Source organism: Alligator mississippiensis, chromosome 2, assembly GCF_030867095.1.
Source record: "Alligator mississippiensis isolate rAllMis1 chromosome 2, rAllMis1, whole genome shotgun sequence".
In the NCBI taxonomy this organism is placed as follows: domain Eukaryota; kingdom Metazoa; phylum Chordata; order Crocodylia; family Alligatoridae; genus Alligator; species Alligator mississippiensis.
This window is the reverse complement of record NC_081825.1, coordinates 4,626,674-4,652,895: the sequence shown is the minus strand read 5'-3', so window position 1 is coordinate 4,652,895 and position 26,222 is coordinate 4,626,674. Positions and strand designations below refer to the sequence as shown.

At 44.8% G+C, this 26,222-nt stretch overlaps 1 protein-coding gene across 5 annotated transcripts in view; it reads left to right on the top strand.

The window, feature by feature from the left end:
* Window positions 1-26,222, top strand: part of EXOC6B (exocyst complex component 6B) — a 404,537-nt gene that overhangs the window by 272,153 nt on the left and 106,162 nt on the right. For all 5 annotated transcript variants that reach the window (XM_059721415.1, XM_019495636.2, XM_019495635.2 and 2 more), the window contains one exon: window positions 16,464-16,605. In XM_059721415.1, coding sequence (XP_059577398.1) covers window positions 16,464-16,605 — 142 coding nt within the window. The remainder of the gene's footprint in view (window positions 1-16,463; window positions 16,606-26,222) is intronic.

Genomic DNA, 26,222 nt, shown 5'->3' with positions numbered 1-26,222 from the left:
GTGAAACCATATATTTTGGGGCATGACTTCTCAATGTCATTGTACAGTTGTGGTCCCAGTTTTTTTATATATAACCGCATTGGGTGTGAAGCTGATGATTGCTTGTCCTACTCGGCACTGGACATTTGTTCATGCAATTGCTTGATTCACACACAGCTGTAGTAAGTGCATGTGTTCGTTAGGGGCACAATTTATATGCCTAATGCTAGTAAATGGAAATTAAATTTTCCTGAAATGGATTTTAAAAGATCATGGCCAAGTCGTCCTCTTTTTCCAGGCCTTTTGGCTGCCTAGACATGTGGGTGGGGGGGCCGTTTTGATTAGAGCAGTTCCCAGAAAGCCGCTGTAATTAAAACAGCTCACTGTCACGTGTATTAAGCCCCCGTGCATTTCAAAATGGCTGCGAGGTGCTTTTATCTAAAGTTCATCCAGCGAAGTTTAGATAAAGCGCCCCTCCATTTTGAAGGCTTAATACACGTGACGGTGAGACTCCGCTGGAGCTTTTGAATTGGAACGTGACATGTTCTAATTAGTACATTAATGAGCACATCTTAAGGCAGCCTTTGTCTGTAGGGTGTTGATCACCAATCTTAGGTTGGTCATGTGAAAGTTATACTTTTTCAAAAATAACCTTTTTATATTTTAGCATTGCATGATGAATCACTGGTGTGGACCGTGCTCTATCTTGTTAACTGTTGTTAATTGTTCTAAATTATCACATGGGTATAGAAAGATCCTTGTGTCTCAGACCTGTGCTTATGATGGTGGGGAGACGTTTACTGTGAAAGCTGTTTTTGGCAGGTTTGGGATATTCTAGGAAGAAAAATATATTGAAATGCCAAATTTTGATATGTTAGTGGCTAAATACCTATTCAAACCCCACTTTGGCAGCAGATTGAAATGCAGGCAATGTCATTCTGTGTAATAAGAACATACGGGAACTTAAGAACTATTTACTGGGTCAAACCATAGGTCCATCTTGCCCAGTATCTTGTGTCGCGTAGTGGCTACAAGGGACGAAACAGGGGATGACCAAGGTTTTTTTCCTGTTCCCCTCCTGCTTGCAGTCCCCAACATGTAAGGTCCAGGAAATTGTAGTTCAGAGGCTGTGCCCCTCACTCCCGACACTCAGTAGCTACTGATGCACTTGTCCTCTAGGCACTTGTCCAGTCCCCTGTTGAATCTGGCTAAACTGTCAGCTGCCACAGCACGTGGTGGCAATGAGGTCCACGCTGTAATCGCACAAGGTATGAACAAGAACTTCCTTTTGTTAGCTTTAGACTTTTACTACCTGCAGCTTCGTTTTATGAAGCTCCTGTATTGTATTCAAGCACTAGTTCCTGTATTGTGAGATAGATAGTAGATAATAAATTCCTATTTATTTTTTCCCATCATTTAGTATTTTGTAAACCCTTATGTCACCCCCCCCCTTTTCTTTTTTTAAAAAACTGAATAGGCCTATCATCTAGTCTCTCCTCATATGAAAGTCCCTCCGTACCACTAATCATCCATGTTGCTCTTCTCTCAACCCTCTCTTGTTCTTCTATCTCCTTTTTGAGGTGTGGAGTCTAAATGATCTCCGAGTGCTTTTCAGACACTGAAGGACTGTGTCCGAGTACCCGTTCAGGATGGTTAATATTATTCCAAGCTCACAGGTGACCAAAAGTGGGTTGCTTGGAGCAGAACAAAAGTTTCAAAAGCAAAGCTGTTGGTATCATGTCCTCTCTTAATATAAAGCAGAGAACATGGGACCGTACTGCATTCACTCGCTCTGTGTTAGGACTGACCGTATTCCCCCAATCGCAGAATGGGACGCTACTCCTCTCCCTGGCTCTCCAGCACGCGCGGTTGTCTCTGAACTGTAGTCTCAGCTGAAACATTCCTGAGCATGGGACAAAACGGTTCATTTGATGAAACCAGCAGGTTGCCTGGGGGCAGCTTTTAGGCTGGGACTGTCCCGGTGAACGTGGGACATGCAGTCAACCTAGAGCAGTGGTTCTCCAACTTGTTAGACTTGTGGTGCCCCTGGATAAACTTTTGTGAATTGAGCAACATCCCATTTCTAAAACAAATGTATTTATTCCAGGGCTTACCTCCTTGCAGAGGGACCAGGCATGGGGGGGGGGGGAACGAGCGTGAGCCTACATTTGATCTCCTCGCATGTTGCAGCATCCAAGAGTGCCACTGCACCATGGTTGAGTATCACTGGCTTAACGTGCATGTGTGTGTGTAGAAAAAAGTAAAAGTAGAGGCATTTGTTAAACGGAAAAACATAACGTGTTTGTTCAAGAAATGTTTAGTTTAAGTTATGCGACTAAAACAGCAAGTTGCCTGGCTTCCCAAAGGTGTAGGTAGGAGGTGAATTGAGACTAGTGATCTACTTCCTTCAAAATAGCCAGGCTGTTTCTTCACTGCTCTAACCCTGAGCAGAAGGTCTTTCTTGTGTGTCTCCTTTTTGTAAGGTATATTTTCCAGCCATGAAATCATTTTCCAGCTGTTTTGTAAAGCCTTCTTGGTTTGTCAACATCCTTTTGGAAATCTGGACACCCAGACTTGCTGTGGTATTTCATTTATAGAGGCCGTATGTCCCTGCTTTTACATCCAATGATTGCATTCATAGTCTGAGATACAGCATTGCATTGCAAGCTCTCATTCGGCTAGCTATCGTGAGCTCCAAGACCTGTTTCAGAACGGTTTTGGTGCCTAGGTGCATGGTGTTGTATTTGGCTGCATTAAAATTGTTACTCAGTGAGCTTGCCTTCTTGAATGATTGTGATTGGTTTAGTTAGCTGGCCTGTTCCCATATATAATTTTTGTTGATTTTTTTTTTTTCAAAAGATGGTTAAAGTTATTGAATAGTACTGGGATAGGAACAGTTCCCCATAAGACTGCACTAGAAATGCCCCTTTGGATAGCGATGCCCTGTTTACCATTACGTTTTGAGATCAGGTTGTGAGCCAGCTTTAAATCCATTTAACATGGGCTCTACTGTTTGAGTGCTAACTTCCATAAGAGTATTGTGGAGGCAGGGGCTAAGTCTGACTGAAGTCTAAATACGTTATGCGGACACAGCTCCCTTTCATCAAGCACGTCATTTCAATTTAAAAAAGAGGTTCCTTTCAACAGGGCTTAGTTTCCATACAAGTACCTTGCTTGGACATTAATTATGCTCACCACAATTTAATTCTGTACCAATTGTTTCCCATTTTGCCTTTCCCGTGATTTTATTTGGGACGGATTATTATTATTACAAGAAATAATGGCCACAAGCTAGCAGAGAGCAGATTTCGACTGGACATTAGGAAGAACTTCTTCACAGTTCGAGTGGCCAAGGTCTGGAACGGGCTCCCAAGGGAGGTGGTGCTCTCCCCTACCCTGGGGGTCTTCAAGAGGAGGTTAGATGAGTATCTAGCTGGGGTCATCTAGACCCAGCACTCTTTCCTGCCTGTGCAGGGGGTCGGACTCGATGATCTATTGAGGTCCCTTCCGACCCCAACATCTATGAATGTCATGGTAGACCTTGTGAAGTTTCCCAAATTGTCTCATTTCCCCATGTTTAAATATTGGCACAACTTGAGCTTTTTTCCATTCCTCTGGAGCTTCCACCATGTTCCTGGTGGGGTTTTTTTACGGTTGACATTTAACAGTTCAGAAATCTCTTTGGCTAGGTCTTGCGGTCTCCTTGGGTGCAACTCCTTTGGTCATTAGGATTGAAAAACAGTTTCTGTTGGTCGTCTCTTTCTGCTGAGCTCCCTGTTCAGTGCTTCAGTCCTTTGGCCGTGCTTGGTCAGCCCCCAGGCCAGGAAATGGTGTGGTCTGGTCTCCCGCACCATCCAAGTTTGGATCCATGATGCCCGCCCAGCACTTGGCATCAGACGCAAAGATGACTTGATCTCTTGACCGCTTATCCAGCAGTTCCAAGTTGTTTAGCTCTGGGATTCCCTCCTAGTTTTGCAATTGCTCTACAGTAATGCTTAATTTATACACTGTATATGGGTGAGCACATGCCTGAGAGTGCAAGATGTTATCAAACATCTCTATGGCCATCTAGTTCAAGGGCATAAATGCATCCCTCTCCCTCCCTCCCCCACCATTTCTTTCTTTCTTTTTTGAAAGAAAAAGATGGCTATTTAATGTAAAATGTTTCATTGCCTTATACTAAGATCAGAGTTTAATTTTGGAAAAATCAGGATATCAACATTAAAGTTCCCAGAGAACCTTAATAGGCCAAGTTGCTTCTATGTGGGCATGCTGTTCAATGGGTGTCTTTAAATGTACAATAGTATAATAAGCACCATTGTGCCAGATGAAGGCCTTTACATTTTTGAGGAGCTGCAGAACGTGACTCAACCAAGTCCTGAGGCAAGCGAGTCGATTTTAGGATCAAGGACCTCACAGAAATATGGAACGGATCACTAATGTGATTTCAAGGCTAACACAAGAAGGCAAGAAACTGCTGGGAAATAGGAAATCTGCCTATCAGCCATGCTTCAGCCTGCTCTACATACCGTGGCACCTACCTGTGATGCCTGCGTGGGACATAGCAGTGTGTACATTGGGGAAATTTCTGTGCACATTTCAGGTGGAAGCGGATGTTGTCGGTTTTAAAATAAGTTGGCTGGTGCTTTTGTCTGCTTCTCGGGGTTTGTTGTTCCAGTAGCGTCTTGCACTGGGCCCATTTCCTCCATGGCCACTGGCTGCATTTTGGCCCAGTCCTAGTCCCGCTGCTTTCCACTACTAGTGAATTTGGGCAGCTGATCCACTGCCCTTCTGCTGTCTTGTGCTTGAAAGAGGTGCACGCAGTACAGGGTGAAGTTACGTTAAACCTCGCCTTCCCCTAATGTTTGTTAAAAGTTAAAGACTTTTCGTTGTTTGGTAGCGATCAGAATGGAAATCCTGGGGCCACTTTGTCAAGTCTGGCGTTGTATTCATGAAATGTTGCCCTTATTTCACTTGTGGACGGGTACCTTTGTCGAACCGTGTATGTAGTATGTGGTGCCTAGCACTGAGTGGCCTGCGCTTCATTTTTGAGAAGTCTGCTATATCTTTACCTGGAAGATAAACAGATGTTATACAAGCACTTTCTTCGCTCAATTACTAACTAGTCAAAAACACTTATTTCTGCATCTCTGTGACTTTGTAAAAGTCTTCAAATAACCCATGGGAGACTCTTTTCTGGACTTTCAAAGCCATAGCTTCATTGTACATGATTGATAGAAATATTTAGGCTTGCTAACAGTGTTAGGTGTGTATGTGAGGAACCCTTGCCCTTCCCCCTGCAGTGATGTAGGTAGTGGCAACATACTCCTGATTGCATGTTAAGATTAATGGGTATTTATTTTAACAGCCGTCCAGTTTCAGTAGCTTTTAATGAGTCCTTTGATAGCAAGTTCCTTAATTAACAAGGCAGCCTTTCAGCTTTCCCCTTCTCTAATTGTTAACATATTTGCTATTTTCAAACAAATATGCTACCATGAACAATGCAGACGTTCTGCAGTTACCGTGCTGACCTTCCCTGTGGTGGCTATTCTGCCTCTTGGGACTTGAAGGGCTTAATCTACCGCCCAAGGATGAAATACAAATGAAATTAGATGATTTCATGCCTGATTTCCTGAAACATGATTGACTCAGCAGGGATTTGTAGGGCATGTACAGGGGTAGACTGTGAATTACAACTCTTGTAGGCTCACCTTGTCTTGTATTTATATCCAAAATAGTTGGAAGGCTCAGTGCCAGGAGGTGAAGGAAAGTTGAGTTCTTGCACCTGATCTGTTGGCATACTTCCAGCGGGCCATACTGGATGCCTGTCCGGGAACCAGCGAGAGGTCCACGAAGGAGCATTATTCTCCCTTGAGAGAGAGTCCTGGAAACCCCAACTGCAGAGGGGGAGATGCAGCTCGGAGATGCATGGATTGCACTTAAAGCCATGAGCTGAATGTAAAATAAGAGTAAAACAGCTCTAAAAATGACTCAAGTTTCAAAAAACCAAAGCCCATGAATCCCACTTTAATGATGTGTCTGGGAGATGAGTGTTTTATTTAGGGTATTGACCACTTAGTAACTCCGCAATGCGCAGAGTATTGAAAGCAAAAGGGACAGACATGCAGGCGTCTCGAACATTGCTTTTGTAAGCCTTCTCCTATGACCTGTGGTTCTCCTCCTCAAATCCAGTTAATTTTTTATGAGGTTTATAAAGGTCTTGAATAAACAATAGATACTAGAAAGATTTTTTCCTGGAAACGTTTGTTAATATTTTAATCCCCTTGGTTTTCTGTCAAGTTATTTTATAACCTATTGGTAACTTTGATCAAAACAAGATTTTATTTTGTGTGTGTGTGTATGTCCTTCACTGAGACAGTTCAGGGTCCAAGTTACACTCCTTCTCCATGCCCGTCTTGTAGAAAAGATTTGATCTTGAGCTTGATGTGTTGGAGAATTTGGGGAGGCACCAGTGTCTGTGAAATGCCTGAGGGATAGTGAACAGGTAGCTTGTACAGCTGCCCTGGAGAGAATTATGGGGATAGATTTGAGTTCAACCCATAAGACCTTACTGATCACATCCTCTATGTGCTACTGGGTCATCTGAATGAAAAGATTACGCTTTAGGCTTAACTTGCCCTCTTAGGCGCGGAGACAAGCTGTGGCTTTTTTTGAAGTCTGTTAGTGCCATTGCCGAGTTGGTGAGACGAATGGCTGTAGTTTGGACCTAGTGCGCCTGCCCCAGGTCCCCTGCGTCTCTCTCAAGCATCCTGTTCCCTTCCAAGGCCTTGATGCCGTTACGCACACGTAGTTATTGTTAACGGGGCAGATGCAGTTGGTGAAATCTAGCAGAGTGGTCAGAAGAGGCTGGGAGACGTGGGTAGAGTGCTGCGCTGGGAGTGTGACCTTGCCCCCTTTGGCGGTGTTGCATACACAAAGAGAAGCAGGCTCATTGTGCATGTGCCAGAGCTGAAGGGGGTAGGGCTACGGCTCCTCGCTGTGATCCTGGATGCCAGCGAGCTCTCGGCATCTGCGAGATCACCAATGCGGGGTCTTCCCGGAGTCTCTGCTTGCAAGCCTACTGCTCTTTTGCTTTCCCTTCCCTGTTCCCTTCCCCGCCAAGGCCTTCATCCCATCTCCTCCTTTCCCTCTGAACAGTAGCAGGATGGAGCCCTTGGAGCACTGCACGCTAGCTGCTCCTCCTTCCCTCCTTTCCCTTGCTGCTGAATGGGGAAGAGTGAAGGGCGGCAGGCTCCAAAGCTGCTTGAAAGCAAGGACTCTGGGCAGAGCCTGCACTAATGTACTGGTGAGCTCATCGTGTTCACAGCACGCGTGGAGCTCCCCACAGTAGCTGCGCTGACATGCCTGTGAGCTCGGGGAGCTCACTGCACACAGCCAGGAGGGGATGTGGCCGCACTGCAACGCCACCCCTAGATCTACCCCTATGGCATTAAAAAAAAAATGCCAATTACCTTTAAAAAAACCCCCACAAAAGCTCCCCTTCCAGAAACTGAAGCACGTTGGGTTGTATATGACACGCGCCAACTGATTGTTTGGCCAGAAGAGTCTTTGAGAGGGAAAGGAAGGGGGCCGTTCCTCCAATGTACTCACGCTGCACAGCACTCGGTGCACGGGGCATGGAGTTTGGGGGGTGGTATATGAATGTAGGCAAGTTCACTTCATTAGGTGAACATGTATGAACAAATAGCTTCAGGCTTCGCCAGGGGAGGGGAAGAGAGACCCTTATTAGTGCAGCTCATGTCCGTGCATCTGTGCACATCCCAAGCAGAAACCTAAACAACCTGGAGTGTGTGCGTGTGTGTGTGTGAGAGAGAGGGAGAGGCTTTTTTAGGTTCATAATCATAAAAATGTATAATTTTTGGAAAGGATAAAAACCTTTGTGCTTCAGGGTATGAGCCAATCTAGTTGATGGGCAATAGGAGGAAAGATCCACCGGTTATACCATCACTGGAAGGCTTTCTTTTATCTTCCTCCAGTCTTGTTATAGGCAGATACTGGGAGTACACTGAGGACTGGTGTGATCCAGTATGGCTGCTTCTGCATGCCTGTAGCTCAGTAGTGTAGCCAATAGATGTAAGGGGAGGCAGGGAGAGAGAGAGTAAGCCTTTAGTCCACCAGCAGACAAAGGGCAGATTGCTCATAAGTGTGTTAATGGATTTTTTTTTTAATTATGGAAAAAAATTGTCAGCGCATTTTCTTGCATACTGTATGTCCCCAAGTAAGCTGCACTCCTTGTTTTGGGAAGGCCAAATGTAGAAGAAAAGATTTTCCAAGAGGCATGACTTTGAGCTGACAGCATGGAGCCTATTTGCCCTCATCCAGCTCACTGCCTGCTTCAGGCAATAACTCAAGCTTTAACTGGGTTGCAGCTGCTGCTGAATTGGCAGCAGCTTTTGGCTGCTCAGCTAAAAGGTACTGCCAGTTTGATCATGGTTTTGAGTACTCCATCACTGCTGAATGCTGGCCAGAGAGCAGCAAAGCCCAAACAGCCATTGCAGCATCTCTGTGCTTCTATTCCAGCATAGCTTCCCTGCTTAAAAGAGGAACTCTAGTTTTGGAGGGCTTATTTTTGGGGGCAAAGATGTGTGTGCATCGGGCGTGAGTATATGAGTAGAGTATATGGTATTTTTATCTTAAAGAGCCAAAAATGTTGGATCTCAGTGACCAGACTTTATCGTAAAACATTAAGAGCAGAATTTTAAACCTTTTAAAATAATGAAACGTCTTCAGAGCGAAGGACAGTGGCAATCGAGATTCAGCAAAGATGTTGTCCAGTCATGCTATAATAATAAAATGATCTTTCCCTCCCTCTGCCCCCTGCATTCAGTGTATTAACTTGATACTTCATCATAATGATCTGTTCTTTTTGCCTGCCTTCACAGTACCGTACTTAGACTCAAGTTATTTATGTGCCCTTCCCTTCATGTGATCTGTATGTATGTGTGGAAAGGATGTTTCTAGCCAGGACCTCTCAGCAGTGCCAAGATGGGGATTTGCTCGATGTCCCGCGTGCCTGGGATCCACAGCCACCAGTTGTGCTGATATGAGAATGAAAGCTGTTGATTATGGCTTACAAATATCTCAATCACTCAAAGCCGGTTAAACCGGTTAAGTTACAAATGTACAAATTATGGCCAAGGATCACTGCCATATTGAAATGCAAACCCCCTTTTAGGTGGGATGTGACAGCTGTTGAACATACCGGCATGCAACCACTTACATCGTGAAGTATGACCTGTTGTTTCCAGCTGACGTTACAAAGGGAATTTAGAGGCAGGTAGTGATTGCTGGACCTGGAACTTAGTTTGCTCGTTTTTAATATTGGCAGCAGCGGCAATAATCTCTCGATTCGAGGATGATCTCTACCCTGGCTCTTGAGGTGACTTAAAGAGTCGGATCCTTGAGCCACAGATCAGTCTTGAAAAGTTGCAGGTCTTTCCTTCCTTAGGGGAGAGGAGGCCATGCTGGGATTTCTCTCCTTTTCCCTCTTCCACGCTCTCTTCTCTACTCTGGGGACAAGACTCTACCTCAAAACCGGCTGCTGCGTGGTTGAGGTTGTGGCACCACTGGAGTTAGTTCTCGTCCGGTTTTTAATATCAGTGCAGCGCTCTTGTGCAAAGTGCATAAGGACTTTGTTCAAAAGTTCCCGAGACCTTGATTTTTGCACCTTCTATGAGAAATAGCAGCAACAACCTTGGTTTCGATATGGATTAAAAAGAATAGCTGCTGTCGGTGCTTCCTACAGATCTGTGGGCCATAAGATAATAGCAATAAATGATTAGCACTGCAGCTGACAGCATGAGCTTGAGGGCAAAATACCTGATGAACATGTCATGAGCTATTCACATCTACCTTTTGCAATGTGAATAGGTTATGGAGTCCTCAAACCAGCTTTTGAGCATAGGGATGCTATGAAGGATGACATGTCTAATAGAAGGGTTTCGCTGGTCTAAGGGATTTAGGATGGGACTGAGATTCACGAGACCTAGGTGCTGTTCCCAGTCCTGCCACAGACTTCGCTGTGCAGCTCTGGGCAAGGCTAGTACGTTTTCCATACATCAGATAAACTCTGTAATGTTCTCCCTAATCTTGCCCCCTTACAAGAGTTTTGAGTTGTTTCTGAGTCTAGCACTGAGCAAGGGACCGTCTTAGCCGAAACTCAGCAGTCGCAGCTCCCGGGGCCACGGCTGCCACTGCCACCACATGGTCACCTGCACGTCGTCTGCTGCTCGTGGCGCATAAGGTCTCTGGGGGCATCTGTATTTGCACCCCTAAAAAACTGATGCCTGGGGCTGGTGCCGCTCACCCACCCCTGGTTATGCTAATGATCGTTTTTGATAGCTTTGGCTGGATCTGTACAAAATTGCAAACCAATACACACAAGTTACCAGGACATAGTTTTATGATTACCGCTATGTTTGGAAATGAAGAATTGGCATAAATGCTGTTTAAATAACCCGGTGTGTCAAAAGGGTACAAGTAAATGATAAAATGTAAAAAGCCTGTGGCTATGGTAGGCTTAATGGATCCCATGTTTCATGTTAATTTTAATAAAGCTGTTTGTTTTGAGGCAGCGCTCACGGATATTGTTTATTGCAGTTCATGATAGGAGACGCAGTATATTTTCCCTGTAATGGATAGATCTGCATCTTTTTATAAGAAGGAAAATCCCATACTGTAGAAGATGCCAACTAAAACCATTGCTAGGTTTTATTTAAGATATACTAAACTGACATTGATTTATTTTAAAGTTATTCTAAAACAGCTTCGTGAAACTGTCCTGCCAGCTTACTAGCACAGCCTTAAAATCTACTTGTTCCTTACTATAATGATGGAAAAAACCTTTATATTTTGCTCAACCATAAAATAGTCCTCCCCCAATTCAATGTTACAGTGGTTCTCGGCTTCTTTAGACTGGAGTCACCCCTCGGTAGACCCAAGGCAACCCTTGGAAAATGTCAGCTCTTAGTTTTCACTCGTTTTATTTTGTGCAAAGACCTCAAAAACTACAACAAATTAGATTTGTTTTTAATGCAACGGCTTCCTATTTGATATCTGTGGTTTATCTTGTGAGTAGTTGTTGCATACCTAGTGATGCTAACGTTGCACAGACCCTTGAAACGATCTCAAGGCACCCAGGGTGCTGTGGCACGCGGGTTGGAAATCGCTGGAGGTGAATGTTATAAGTTCCTGTAATAACGCGCTGGTGCATAAGGAAGTCCTTGTTTTCAGTATCCTTGTTCATGCTTCTTAACCCAGTTGACTGATGTTAATGCTTGTGTATTGGTCTTAATTATCTGGAAACAACCTTAAAATTACACATACACACACATATGGCTGCTTGCAGATGCATGGGTAATTATAGTAAGTGTATCTAGAGTGTTCTCATCCCGAAGTATTCATGTACTTAAAAACGTGTGCAGATATAACCTCTTGGGTGGAACACAGCAAATCCTGAGCAACACGTAGGGGTACTACAAAGTATGCAATGAAGAAAAATGCTGCAAGCAATTGCAAATGATGGAGGGATTCAGATAGGCAGACAAATGCCATGAAATCTTTAATGACCTTAAGCGATCGGTTCCCCGAATTCCAGCTACTGCAGCAGGATAGATCTCAGTAACACAAGCGAGTCCAAATGTATCAGAAGGATCTTTTGTTCTTCGTGTCAGATTCCCAGATAATGCCATGTCAGATTGGAGGTTTGGGGTCGTCTTTTCCTCTCCCCTCTCTCCAGGTCTGCGCCGTCTCTAGGGCACCTAACGCGGTGGAACGAAGACCACGCTTATGCACTCGATTCCTTACGGCAGGATAGATTATGAACTAAAGCTGTTCAAGGGAAAGTGGAGTAGATCAAGGTGGTGGTAAATGTGGACATGATGAAGGGAAAGCATGGTAACAAGGCCAAGGAAATGCTGGCTTTGCCAGCTCTGGTTGCCTTGCACTTTAGGAGATGCCACCAGACGTGTAACAAGGCCACCAGGCACCGGGGCCGTGGGATGCACGGGTGCAGCTGCGGCTGGTGGCTGCCACTGTGAAGATGTTAGCTTTGCCTTCCACCCCCATAAATCAGAGCCTGGGGCTCCTGGGTGCCACCCTTGGAAGTTTGTTTAGCAGTTAATGCTGATTTAGTGGTTGGGAACATTTGTTGTGCTCGTCATGGGTCTTCTCACCATCTGTCCTCGTGAGCCCTCCTTTGTAGGTTTTAGCGTCTTAATTTAGCTTTTAGAAGAATCCCTTCTAAAAGCTTAGCTAAGCTTTACCCTTTTTTTAGCTGCTGGCTGGGCAGCTTTACAGCACGTTCTGCACTGGGAGTTGTCCCGTCTGTTGGGATTTCAGCTGAATGAGTGGGTGAACCGCAGGTCTTAGCGACCTGTCGTAATCAAAAAAGAGTGGTTTTTCTGTCCCACCCTAAATTCTTTAAGTAAAACTCTCTTCTCCCCTATCTCCTCCCAACTATAGTCTCAGTCTACTTCCTTGCCACTGTTTTCTTTTAAACATCGTGGTTGTTCGCCAGCTGGTATTCAGTCTGTCACATTTTGGTTTCTCCCGTTGAAAGAACAAAACCGTTTTTTGTTTTGGTTTTGTCTCATAACTATTTTAATCCGCTTTCAGTCGAACCTTTTCAGTTCAATAGTAGATTTTTATCAGCCAGACGATATCAGTTGTGCCCGTGTGGTATCGTTGACAAGGCTGTGCTGGCTAACCAAGTCGTGTGTAGTTGGGAGAGGGAAGGAGGTGTCAAGCTGTCATTAATTGTGACTAGGCATGCCTTAAAATAGTAATAGTTAGCTCATATACAGGGCAATAGATGGGTCAATCTAGTCTTAACTCTCTGCCCGAGGTAGGATCATCCCTATCCAAACCATCTCTTATAGATCCATTGTCTAACCTACTAGTAAAACTACAGTCAACCCTGGTGCAACCATAACGCCCTAACGTGACGCAGGTAAAGCCAGGGGACAATAGTAGCCCATGTCCTGCTGCTACAAGCATTCTTAAAATGTGTTTAAGAGGTTCACCTGCTACAAGGGTTGTTAAAATATGTTCAAGAGGTTCAAGGAAGAGGGATATAACCCCCACCCCCAACTACAAAAGAAAGCAAAACCCCCCACAGTCTCTGTACCAGTCTGACCATGGGGGAAATTTCCTTCCTGACCCCAAATATGGTGATTAGTCTGACCCTGTGTGGAGGGGCAAGACCCCGTAGCCAGGAACCTTCAGTTCAAGTCCCAACAGGAGCATTGGTGCATCCCAGTCAAAATCCCCAGCCTTGGCTGCGGCCAGCACCCAGTGCTTCTGAGGAAGGTGAAGCCCTCTTTCCTCCTATCTCTCCCTAATGCTTGTAGGAATGCAACCCAAAAATTGAACTAATGACAAGAGTTAGTTTGTTTTCAGCAGGGTAGTTTATTGCGAAGGGTAATGGGGAGTTGTACACTTATGAGAGACCATTAACTTCTTTAAAATTGTACTACCCTACCATGCACATACATTCACCCATACCCTCTTGCAGATGAGACACTTACGTAATCCCAAGGGCGTTGCAGATAGGATGGCCAGTCACTATCCGTTGATGGAGCAGGGTGTCCGACCTGGCATGCACAGGCACGGGCTCTGGTGGCGAGGCATTCCCACATCTTTTCTCTTGCCCCCTTCTTACACAGTTTGTTTCTGGGCGAGTTTTCTCGAACCCTCTTTCCAAGGCATGCGCTGTTTGGTTGTCACATAGAAAGGTTCCCCTTATTTAACCAGCCCAAACCAGTCTTCCTGCCAAGGATGTTGCACAGACATCTGGCCTTCAGCGGCCTGTTTCTGGTTGCTGACACCTCAGCTTTCCCCTTGTTATCTGTTCTGTCTTCTTCATGCCATCTGCTGCTGCTTTATTAGTTGTATACACCACACGCATACACTCTATTGTTTACTTCACCTATTAATGATAAATTTTCTGACTTATTGGCCACAGGAATAGGAGGAGGAAAAAGTTCCTTCCTATCCCTACATGGCAATTGGCAAAGCCCAAAAGCACAGGGAAATACCCATTGTAGAGCATAGGCATAGCTACTCCTACATCATCCCTGATCCATGTTTGTCCAACCTCTTCTTGAACACCCTCCAATGATGGAGATCCCACAGCTTCCCTAGACTATCTATTCCACTGCCTTACTGTTTACTAGTGAAGAAGATATCCAGTTTCAACCTACTTCGCTGCAACATCAAGCCATCCTCCTGTATCCTCCTCTCTGCGGCGAAAGAGGAAAGGTGCTTTCCTCCTTTACGGCAGCCCTTCAGATGCTTCCAGATTGCCATGTCTGTTTGTAAGCTGAACATGCCTGTTCCTTTCAACCCCTCCTCATGTGACTTGCCTTCCAAGCCTGTTATTTTTGTTGCCTTTCTCTGTTACTTCTCCACATCCTTTTTCCAATGTGGAACAATGCACACAGTTCTCTGGATGAGGCCACACCAGTGGCGAGTAGAGAAGCCCTGTCGCCTCCCATGTCTTGCGCTTAATGCTTCTGTTGAAAGCAGTTTTTTGGGCTGTATCGCCTTTTGTGCAGCAACATCACACTGCAGACTCATTGGGTTTGTGATCCACTAGGACTCCTAGATCCTTCTGTGTAGTGCTGCCATCCAGCTGGGTGTCACCCATTTTGTATTGGATTATTGTTCCCAGTGTGTTGCACCTTGCATTTGTTAGCATTGAGCGTCATCCTGCGAGCTCCAGCCCAGCTTTCCCATCTGCCAAGATCCTTCTGAGTTGCACTCCTGTCCTCTGGTGTGCTCAGCCTTTCCCAGTTTCACATCTGCAAACTTGCTCAAGAAGCTCTCTGTTCTAGCATCCGAATCATTAACGATGATTGTTGCATATAAATAAATTGTACCACTGTAGCTATGCCAGCATAACTCCATGACACCTGTCTTTTGAGATTTAGAAGGCCAGTGTCTTTTTTGGAAGTGGTTTTAGCTAAAGTGAGGAGGGCCTGGGGAAGCCCCCTTATGCAGTAACTTAATTGGTCTTCGGGAAACTACCATGGCTATACTGGTATGCTTCTTTGAGTGGCATGGCCCTAGTTTGGGGAAAGCTCTGGCAAACTTCTATAATCTCAGAAAAATAGGACTGGATGGGCTCTCAGGAGGTCATGTTAGCAAACTCCTGACTCAGAGTAGGAGCATCCCTGTCTAAACCATCCTAAACAAGTGTTTCTCAGCCTACTCTTAATCTTCCAAGGAGGAAAGCAAGTAAATGGTGATTTTGGTTTTTGGGCCACAAGAAGTCACTTGATAAAATTCGGATGCTTGTATGTGCAGTCAGTATATCATCCCTATTGGTGTATTCTTGGCCAATTTAACTTGAATTCCTTTATTCTTTTCAGGGTAAGGTTGCAGAAGTTGGTATTGGCACACATTTCAAGTGTCTATCCAGTCCAGTTAGCTTTGGTTTTCTCTACAATAGCATTTAATAATGACTCGTGTGTGATAGCAGTTGGGCTGCTCTTCTTTCTTGCACGCTTCACTAGTTAATCGCTGATGGGTTGGGTATCGCTTGAGGGAAGGATAGTGTTGAGGATCTCATTCCACATGGTACGACCAGACGTGAACTTCCAAGACTCGAATCCCCGCCGAGGAGGGATTCTGTCAGTATAGCCACGGCTACTTCAATTACTTTATTACTTCAAGGACGTTTCCTTCAGCTCATTTGCTGTGTCCGGAAGGTGCCACGTGGTATTAGGAGTAGGCCAAAGAGCACCAAATGTGCTAGTTCCAGTCTCCAGAACTGTTCCAACTCCATGCAAGAGAGCTGTGTATAGCCCAAAGTGGGAAACGTATTCGTACCCACTCCACTGCTCATCCAACCCAGTGCCGGGGAGCTGACCTAGCAAGTCCATGTTTCAGACCTAATGTTACTGTCCTAGTGGGCATCCCAAATAGGGATGACTCTACTCCTCCTGTCATCAGTGATTAAAAACTCCCAGTGATTTTAATGGGAGCAGAGTCAGAATATTAAGAGTTGTCAAATCCTGGAAAGTCTTCAGGTGTCAGTGCGTTTATTGATTTGGGCCTGTAGAACGTATGACTGCACATAATGATACTATTTTGTCCTGAAAACTAAGACACACCTCTGAGGTACGCACTTTTCATGAAACTAGGTGTTCAAAATAAAATTATCCTACAGCTTCAACCTGTTACTTAAGTATTATGACCCTGGTGCTCATTAGTATTCTCCACACCCAAGAACTTGGGGTTCGGAGCTGTTCTCAGGGGGGATTGTGCATCTTGCAAGTTCTAGTCTTGCTAGAAGGGAATCCTTTTAATGAGGATGGTTGCAACAAAGTTTCATACATTTGGGAGCCGTACCAACACCGACAAGCCAAGGGGACGTACTGAAGAGGGTGGTACTGTTTGTTGACAAAAGTGAACTTGTTGGTATCTGGTGCATTTTCTTTAATTTCCCATTTATTTTCCAGGGTAAGGTGGCTCAGACTGCATGTATGTCGGCCTGCAAACACTTATCCACTTCGCTGATGCAGCTGCTGCTGGAAGTTGAAGTGAGGCAGCTGACCCTGGGGGCCTTGCAGCAGTTCAACCTGGATGTGGAAGAGTGTGAACGTAAGGGACAAAATCATTCCATTCATTGTTTCACCTTGGGTAGTTGTGCGAGCATTGGGACCGGCTATGCGGGCAGTAAGTTGATTGCGAACACTTACTGAACAAAAGCCAAATGACTTCTCCTTTAAAGTTATTTTTACTCTTACGTTACTGTTTTATTAAGTATTTGTGTAGTCCAAACACAGTATAAGATGGTCCCTATCCCTTAGGAGCATGTGTTCCACAATAGGGCCAAGTAGAGAGAGTATGAAAACAAGAGGCTTGATAGGCTTGCACTGAAAATATATCACTGGGGCGCCTTCTGTAGTAGGGCTCCCCACATCCCAGGCATGTCTTCTGGTGTAACCTGTACAATCTGAATTTAATTTCTGTAATCGCATCTCTCCGGTTCTTCTCTCTAGTCAAAAGTAGTATCAACAATGACACTCGTTAGGCAGGGCACGCAATTCTCTGAAGGACAAGTGGTAGAAACCCCATCAGATGGGCTATTTAAAGCAGGACTAGGCAAAAATCTAGAGATTATATTTAGGGAATAATCCTGCAGCAGCCAAAAGATGGACTAGTTTTCTAATAGGTCTGTTTTGATTTTTAGCCCAGGTAAGTCCAAGAAACTTTCATTTGAAATAACTGAATGGCACCACAGTTGGTGATACCAAGCACGCATCTTTTATTTATCGTGTTAGCCACACATTTATTTTCCTGCAGTGAATGGCTATGATGCTTTTCTTAATTATTCTTCACAATGATTTGATTACCCAATGGGGAGGCAGTAGGATAAGGCATAGACCAGCGGTTCCCAACCTTTTTTCTTATTGCATACCCCCTTCCAGATTTACCAGCTGCCCATGTACCCCTACCAGCATGTTTTATATTTTAACCCCTTAATAATTGGATTATGATGATGATGATGATGAAAATTAAATCTGCCATTACACAACTTCTCCAGTGTACACCCTTGAGATGTCTTGCATACCCCCAAGGGTGTGAGTACCGCAGTTTGGGAACCCCTGGCGTAGACCATACTGTTAGTTGATAACATAATAACACGTGTGCCCTCTAAAGAGCCTGGTCTTTTGCATTTCTACCTTAAAATGTGGCAGTAAACTTTTCACTGGATTAACAGATGGATTAATCGTTGGGTTCCACTGATTTGGGGAGATGATTTGCTCAGTGAATAGTTTTTAAAAATTTCCTGCTGCCAGTCCCAGAGCCTCACCTGGGTGATGATGCCCAATACAGGTTCTTTCCATCTGCATCATTTCCAGTTATAGACATGTATATCCACATTGCATGTTACCTTGGTATATGGAGGGCTTGGTAGGTATGTTCCAATCTGATGGAGCTATTTTTTTCCATTTATTACAGAACCCAAATGTTACGTGCATACTCAGTGAGCATGTTGCTAAGTGACAAGGCTGTTTTCATGGCATTTACAAAAAAAAAAAAAGACCATTCTACATTTCAGACTAATTTTCTCTAAAATTTCACAATATAAAATCAAGCTGTTGTTCTCTTGTTATATCCTGACCCATTTCTACAGTAAATATTGAGCTTCACGACGATGAAACTTCCTCTGCATGGGTTGATGGGCATTTAAAAAAGAAAGTTTCAGAAAAACAATATAGGAAACAGTTTCGGGAAAACAAATTATTGTAGCGTTCTGAAAATGCCCACCTCTGCTTTTCTGGCTGGGCTGTGCTGGGCAGGCAGCTGTATCTCAATCTTATTAGCCCGGGACACTGTCAACCCAGTACTGCTCCCATTCAGCTCCACGGCAAAATTGTCACCGACTTGAGTCGAGCAGCGTCAGGCCCTGAAACAGTTTGCTGCATTTCACATTGATTATAATCTAGCTTTATAACGTCTTTTTAATAGTCACTGCTTTTCACATCCAGTTAGCATTGCTCATCCGCTTGATGCAGGCAAAATGTGTCCCTGTTGAGTGCCAGGTGTAACTAATGCTGTTTCAATTAAGCAGCAACCTTTGACATTTCCTATCCGAAGGTTAGATCAGTTCTCGGGAAGGTCGCCTGCTTAAATTTCTCCTTCAGTAGGACCCAGCCCTTCTATTCTTTCCCTAATTTTCAAAGTTCTTCTTGACCTCTCTGGGAGTAGGGGCTGAGCGGGCAGCGTGAACTGCACTGGAGCTGCACGATATTGTCACATGCGGTAAGCTAGGTCGCATCTTATTTCGGTTAGGAAAAAAATAAAGAGTGCCTCCGGTCCCAAATTCTCTGGCTTGTAAATTGTCTCCATCAGCATCTTCTGGCTCCAGCAGCAGCTGTGCTCTCCATCTGCATCCATGGAGGACCAGTCTGTGCAGCTGAAAATAATGGGAAGTGTCCGTCATTAATAATAATTCAGTTCTTTCTTGCTTGGCTGAAAACAGACTTTCGTAACCCTGTCGAGATCCCCCCGCATTGGTAACATGGGTCACTAAGCAGCGTCTATTTATTCTCTTAAAAACCCCAAACACTAAGTAAAATGGATGACATTTAATATAGGTTTTAAAAGCCCGATGCCTTAAATTCCATGAGATCTGGAGGCAATTGTTGTGCGAGACAAAAATCAGGGGTACTCAGACATTCAATAGCAGGTGCCGCCAACCTGAGCAGCAGGGGCAGGCGACCTGCTCCGCCCAGCCAAGGCCCGAGATGCCATCTCTGTCAGGAAAATTGAGACAGATGCTGCCGCTCTAACCTTCCTATTCATCACTGTCAACCCCGCTGTTTGCCGCGGAGAATGGTAAACGCAGACAAAGTCCTTTCTTCCTTTTCAGCTCGCAGAAAAGCGCGCTCTTCCCGGGCTTGTTTGTCTGGTGGCTTTGCTGACAGCGTGAATGATTTGAATCCTTTTCCTGAGGGGCGGCACGTCAGGGTCTTAATGCAGTGCTAAAAACAAACACAGCCCCATCGCTAGGTGCACCGGCGGACTGAGAAAACACATCGACCGCGGCACAGCTTCTCTACCACGAAACGCGGTGTGCGCTCGTCTGCCTCGGTGTTATGGCTAGCAGTGGATTTTATTTTGCTCTGCCCCTGTCCCTCCGCTCCCTGATGTTTTGCCCAGCAAGGGGGCTTCATTAATTACCTGGAATCGGGACTCGTGGTAGAGCTGATAGCTTTTATTAGACCAACTAGAAGTTTGCAAAAAAAAATAAAATGAATCCTTAATTACCTGAGGATTTTTAAAGGAAAGCTTAGTAGCTCTCTGCACCTTTCTGTAGTGTTTCAGTGTCGCACTATTGCATAGAAACAAGAACCTGTGAGCTAAGGCACAATTTTTATTTGCAATGGATTCATTTTTGCCTAGAGTCAATAATATGCATTTTAAGAAAAATAATTTATACACCAAATCGCAACCAACTGCGGTGGGTTGAGGCAATAGTAATGCACCAGCGATTCCCGTTTTTTCCAGGCACTTTGGTTTATTTTACAAATATATTTGGTGCCATTTGCCATAGCAATGAGAGCCATGCAAGATTGAAGCGAACAGGACTACCCGCTGCCCTTAGCTGGTAGATTTAGTAGAACCCATTAGACTCTCCCATATTACCTGCTCTGGGGGAAGGAAAATTATTATGAAAGAAAATTATGAGCCAGCTGGGTGCCCTTGTTGCAAAGATGGCTAGTGGCATGCTCAGCTGCATGGGTAGGAGCGCTGCCAGCCGATGGAGGCCAGTGCTTCTTCTCTCTTCAGCACTGGGGAGGCCACATCTGGAGTCCCGTGTCCAGCTGTGGACCCCCCACTACAGAAAGGATGTGGACACATTGGAGAGAGCCCAGCGGAGGGCAGTGAAAATGGCTGTGGGCTGGAGGATGGGACTGGTGAGGAGAGGCTGAGAGAACTGGGCTGATTGAGTCTGCAGGAGAGAAGACCAAGGGGATTGAATAGCAGCCTTCACCTCCCTGCAGGGGGGCTGCACAGAGGATGGAGCGGGACTGGTCTCAGTGGGGGCAGATGGCAGGACAAGGAGCAATGGGCTCAAGCAGCAGCAAGGGACGTTGAGGTTGGATATGAGGAAACATTTGCTCATGAGAGAGTAGTAAAGCACTGGAACAGAGAGGTGGTGCAGTCTGCATCCATGCAGGTTTTGAAGACCTGGCTAGACAAAGCCTTGGCTGGGATGATGGAGTTGGGGCTCTTGGAGCAGGGGGTTGGAATAGGTGTGACCTCCTGAGGTCCCTTCAACCCCTGTTATGTATGAGTCTATAAAAATTGGGCCGCAGAACCAATAATCAAGCAGATGCCTGGATCCAAGTGCAGGCATCGCACCACTGCACCAAGCCCGGGTATTTGACACGCAGGAGAAGGGCATGGTCGTCGTAGACGCCTCAGTCTGTACTTTAAATTCTTCCTCAGAAGTAATGCACTTAGCAGTTTTTGGATAGTGCTGTGTGTATTCAAAGCATTATGTATAACCATTCATTCATTTTATAACCGTCACAAAGAAAGCATTCTGGGGCCTGGGGAGAAGTGGTAAATTAAATAAACATTAAAGACTAAATCTTGCATGCCTTCCTCACATGGGTAGTCCAATGAATATCAGCTGGCTTGGTGATGTGAGAGAGGCAAGCAGGAGTTGCGCTGCAAGCTTGTTTAAAAAAAATGTATTAGGCTAACTATTGAAGAGAAACCTGTGAAAAATGAGATCTGTTTTCCTGTGGAATTTCCCCCCTGAGGAAAGGAAACCATATTGCTTGAAACGTCTAAAACTGGCTGGACACAGCTTTGAAGAGAGAAGGAGCCAGCCCTGCACATAAAGGTGGATGAGCTGCTCTTCCAAGTCCAAGCTGTTTCCCAAGAGATGCGTTACGTTTAAATGGATTTTTCTTTTTTATGTTCAGCTTTTGTCTTTGGTGCGATGTTGGAAATGCAGGTCTTGCTCAGGATGGGCTTTCGGGTCGTTGAGCCTGCTCTCCTAATTGCAGCGGTGGCAAGTAGCAGCATGTTCAGAGGAAGACCGTAAGAAACACGATGGCGATCCATTCCCGGCCCACCCTGCCGGTCTCCAGCTCTCGGTTATGTCCTTAATCGTCGAGTTTAATAACCCTTGATGGACCTCTCCTCCCATCTATCTAATGTATTTTTGAACTGAGTTACACTACTGGCCTCCTTAGCATTTAGTGACAGCAGCTCCCACACACTTTGTTGTGTGCGACACCTGCAGAGGGGCACAAGTCATTTTGGGCACCTGTACTCGTGCCGGATATCTGCTCCAACGCATGCTTGATTAATCGAGTCTGTCAGAGCATCTTAATTAACGTGTCCCAGCAGCCTCCATGCCGCATCTGTTCAGCATTCCCGCACTTCAAAATGGTGGTGGGGGCACTTGAACTAAACCTTATTTGATAAACTTTAGTTCAAGCGTCCCGCCATCGTTTTGAAGTGCGGGACGCTGAATACACAGGACGGAGTGGCTCTCCGAGAGCGATTAAAGTGTTAGTAAGTCTTTACTAGGAACAACAGACAAGTGACAAATATTATAGCCTTATAGCATCCTTTTCCAGGCAGGTGTAGAAGACCCTTACAGGTAGTACAGTGAGAAGCATCTATTACTTGCACCTTCTTAATGCAGAGTGAAAGACTAAGTTGTCCAGGGAGATGCAACAAGTCTGTGATTAGTTGAAATTCATCCCAAGAAGTCTGGGTTTCTGCATTGCTCTTCTCTCCAAAGAGAGAGCATCTCTATTAAATTAGGAAATAAAGCAGTATATGCGCTATATTGTGGGGCCACAATCAAAAAAGTGATGGCCATACTTTTAGGGAAAATGTATTTAAAGAAGGGATTGTGTGCAGACTTCCAAAACTTTCTAATAACCTGAGATTTAACAATGCTTACCGTGCTTCTTTCATTGATATGTGGCTTGTAGCCTAGTTCCATCCTTGGCTTTCTAAAAAATATTTTAGGACCTCCTGTTTCTGAGATTTTTCCAAATCTTGCGTCCCTCAGAGGTAGCTGGAAAGAAGTATAACAACCCAAATTTGGATGTTATGAGAGAAAGGAAGGGAAAGAAAAGGAGGCTGCTATTACTCTTAGAAAAGTATTTTACATCAATGTAACAGATTCCAGTGGTTTTTAAAGCAGATTGTTTTTACAGTACTTAGATCATAAAATAAGCAATTCCATAATCTCTAAAGTCTTTTAACTGCTGTTTTACGAGAAATTAAAAGTGCAGTAAAATTACATTTAAAATTTCATTAAACTGAACATTTTCATTCAAACCACTCATGGGTGTAGTCAATAAGAAACACAGATGTGTTAACCAGTTTGAGGAGTACTACAACCCAATAAGTAAGTCTGCCAGAATGTGCCTATATTGGTCCCAGTGCAACTGTTTACCACCTCATTCTTGGCTACGTTTGCTGGCTCCAGAAATGTTCTCACGCGGAAATCCCGTTATTCATTTAATACTGCAGCCTTCACCCACAATCTTGTGTGCATCCTCCCTTTGCTCGGGTGCAGGTTGCCAATGTCTGTAACGTGCAAAGTTCGCAGCCAGCTGCCCGATGCGCTTTTAATCTTTGACGTTTCGTACTTCTATTAATTGATAATAACAGAGCTGAACAAAGCATTTCGCAGCATGAATGGAGACCGACACCACGCCTGGAATCCAGATCCCATGCTAACTTCTTCCTTCCTAGCCAACCGTGCAATCACGGGACATTTAATATGCTCTTTCTTGCTCTTTTTTTTGTTTTTTTGCTCTTTACGTTCAGCGGAAAGAACCTGATCTAAGGGTTTGAGCAAAACGCTTCTACGAGCAAGTCCCCACCTAACTGGTGTCAGCTCTTCGACTGTTACGTACCCCTCCCTTGCCCCCTCCTGTATTTGATGCAGTTTGATGAAATAAATTAGACTGTAGAGAGTTTCCAGGCTGTGGTTATGATGCTGCAGGTAGAGGAAACGCATGAATAAGCCAACAGAAGGGAAAAGGACAAAACACCAGTACAACAATCATGTTTTTGCATGATAAGGGGAAACCTTTAATTTGCCAACTGTAGCAATATCTGATTGTAGTATTGTGGGCTTCCTTCATCCTCCAGTTAGCTTAATAAGACTTCATTTTCTTTAAATCTGTTCAACTTCTCCTTGTTTTTCTTCCCCGATAATTTTTGTAAACCAATCCCTAAAAGCGCAGCTCACCCTCGCTTGAAACCACCAAGGTGGGGAAAATGCAGCTTGAATCCAAATGTTGTTGTACCAGCACTTCACCTACTAATCAGTCTGGGAGGATGTCGGTCCCATCTGTTGGGGCATTCCTAGGTGACGGAGAGCCAGGAAGATGGGAACAATAAAGCAAAACAGAGAAAGGTGCTACAAAAGCAAGCACGGATATGATAGAAAGAGTATTGCTTTCGGCATCTGTGGCAAGAGGATTTCTTGCAAGCAAGAAGACCAAGGAGAAGCAAGTCCTCTCCCTTCTTACCATCTCATCTATCAGATGTCAGCTCTGTGCGGAAAAACACAACTTGGCTTCCTAGGACATTAAAAAAAAGTTTGCACTGAAAGTTATCTTTCTATCCAGACTTGACCACATAGGCATTCTTGTACACGGCTATTAAATTAGTAGGGTACCTGGAATTAGTGGGAGCAGAAACCAAATTCTTCGGCCTGTGCTGCCTTCTGATGCTTACATTTGTTCTCCTCTTTTTTCCCCCTGCATGAATTTGTGTCCAGTGGCATATCACTGAATTTCTTAGTGTTGCCTTCCTTTCCCTCTTATGACCTCTCTTTTAAAGGCTATAAATGAGTAACGGTGGCAATGAAAATGATTCCACGGGGTATTAGCGCATATAAATATTGCATGTAAAAGCACTGATGACTCTATTTATGAGCTATCAAAAATGCATCCATTTGTTTGTTTGTGAGGATGAAACATTTATATGGCTCTCTAAATTAGCACAGCACTTCGTAAAGCCTTATGGGCCTGGCTCAAGCAAACCTTGGGAGCTTTGCAGACTGTCAGAGAGAAATGAGTTTCTCATCAGTAGTTTCATTTCCTACCTCACCTAGGACCTCTTGCTTGGCTCCCATCATGCGGTTCTTGACCTTGCCTCCTCCAGCGTCCATCTGCCTCGTAATCATTTTCTCTCTCCTTTGCCTTTATATTTACGTGTATGAGCTGTTCTCTTCTGTCACCCCTATGTAAGCAGTATTGTCTGCACCACTGCTGTTTTTCCACCTTTGTTCAACTCCTCCCTCTTCCTCCTGGAGTAGATAATCATTAGAGAAGCTAATTCAGGTCTTCCTAATATTTAGCCCCTGAATTGGTGAGTTCCGTTGCTTGTCTTCCTTGCTGGGTTTTGCAAAGCAACCGCTGGACATTTCTCAACTTTGTCCTGTCTGTGAACTGGCTGCATGTCGACTTTTCACTTGCTGACAGACACCAGCCTTTAGTTGCAGGTCATGAAAAAGTTGCATGACAAAACTCATTTCTTCTGCTTTAAAACGCCTGCCAATCTAGCAGGGAGTCACTCACTATTGCTGCAGGTGCAATTCAGAGCCCTCGGTGTCAGGAAGCAAAGGCACACCTTTACAACACTTAGTAGGTTTATTCTTGAAGCTGCAACTAGATGCCAGACTCTTGTTCCAGGGTGTGAGGAAAGGATGTTTTTTATTGAATCTGATCCAGTTTTTGTATATTGAATTCCCTGAAATTCTAAATATTGGATGAAACATTGAACATTTAGCTGTTGCAGAGAGAATTTTTTCAAAAGGTTGTTGGATTGGAAAGCTATCAAGAAAAGTTAAAGGTCAATAATAAAATTGTGAAGAGGGATGTTCATTCGTCCGGCAGAATTTCCAGATGTCTATTCTGCAGGCCCCTGATCAACCTTTCCATCATGGCTCCTTACCTCTTTCTCCTGAGGGTCCCCAGTTCTCAAAAGCTTTGCATTTTGCCCTGACTGTGTACTGCTCGAGTTGCTTCAGTGGCCCAGAAAATCGTGGAGGGTTGATGCTTACAAGCCCTCTGTCATCGGTAATCTGCTCAGAGCCTGCTTTAAGGAGAAAGCATTTTAAGATGGGTATATTCGGTTTCCTTAGAGATTGCAGTTTGGTGTCCGGCTCCCCCGAAAGCCAGGACATGATTTGCTCTTTGTGCGGGAACATTAGTCCCCGTTTTGGTGGTTGTACTGGGGAACATGGTGCTTGTGGCTTGGTTTGTTCTTCTCCGAGTGCCCAACAGCTCAATGAAACAACAGCTGTTAAGAGCACCATGGAAAGGAGACCCCAGATCTCGTCACAAAAGCCAAATCCCAACTATCCTGCATGGAGGTCAGTCTTCTCCCCATGAAAACTGCCCTGTCTGCCACAGGATTTGCAGCAAACTCAACCGAGCAGATGCTCCTTGGACACCTTTCATCCAGGGGCCAGCAAGTGGGATGTTCCAGCTCTTGTCAGGGATGCTCGTCAGGCAGCCCAGCTGGGGTTAATTGCTCAAGTAGCTGCACCTGTGTTGTCTCTGGCTAATGAGCCTTGCCTCACTTAATGACCTGGCTAGCTTCCCGATTGGCTCGTGGGAGCGCTGCATAGCCATTTAGTCCCAGCCGTGGCAGCCGACTCCTAGGCCAGCCAGCTGTTCTGACCCAAGTCTGGCTCGGCAAGCTTTCTG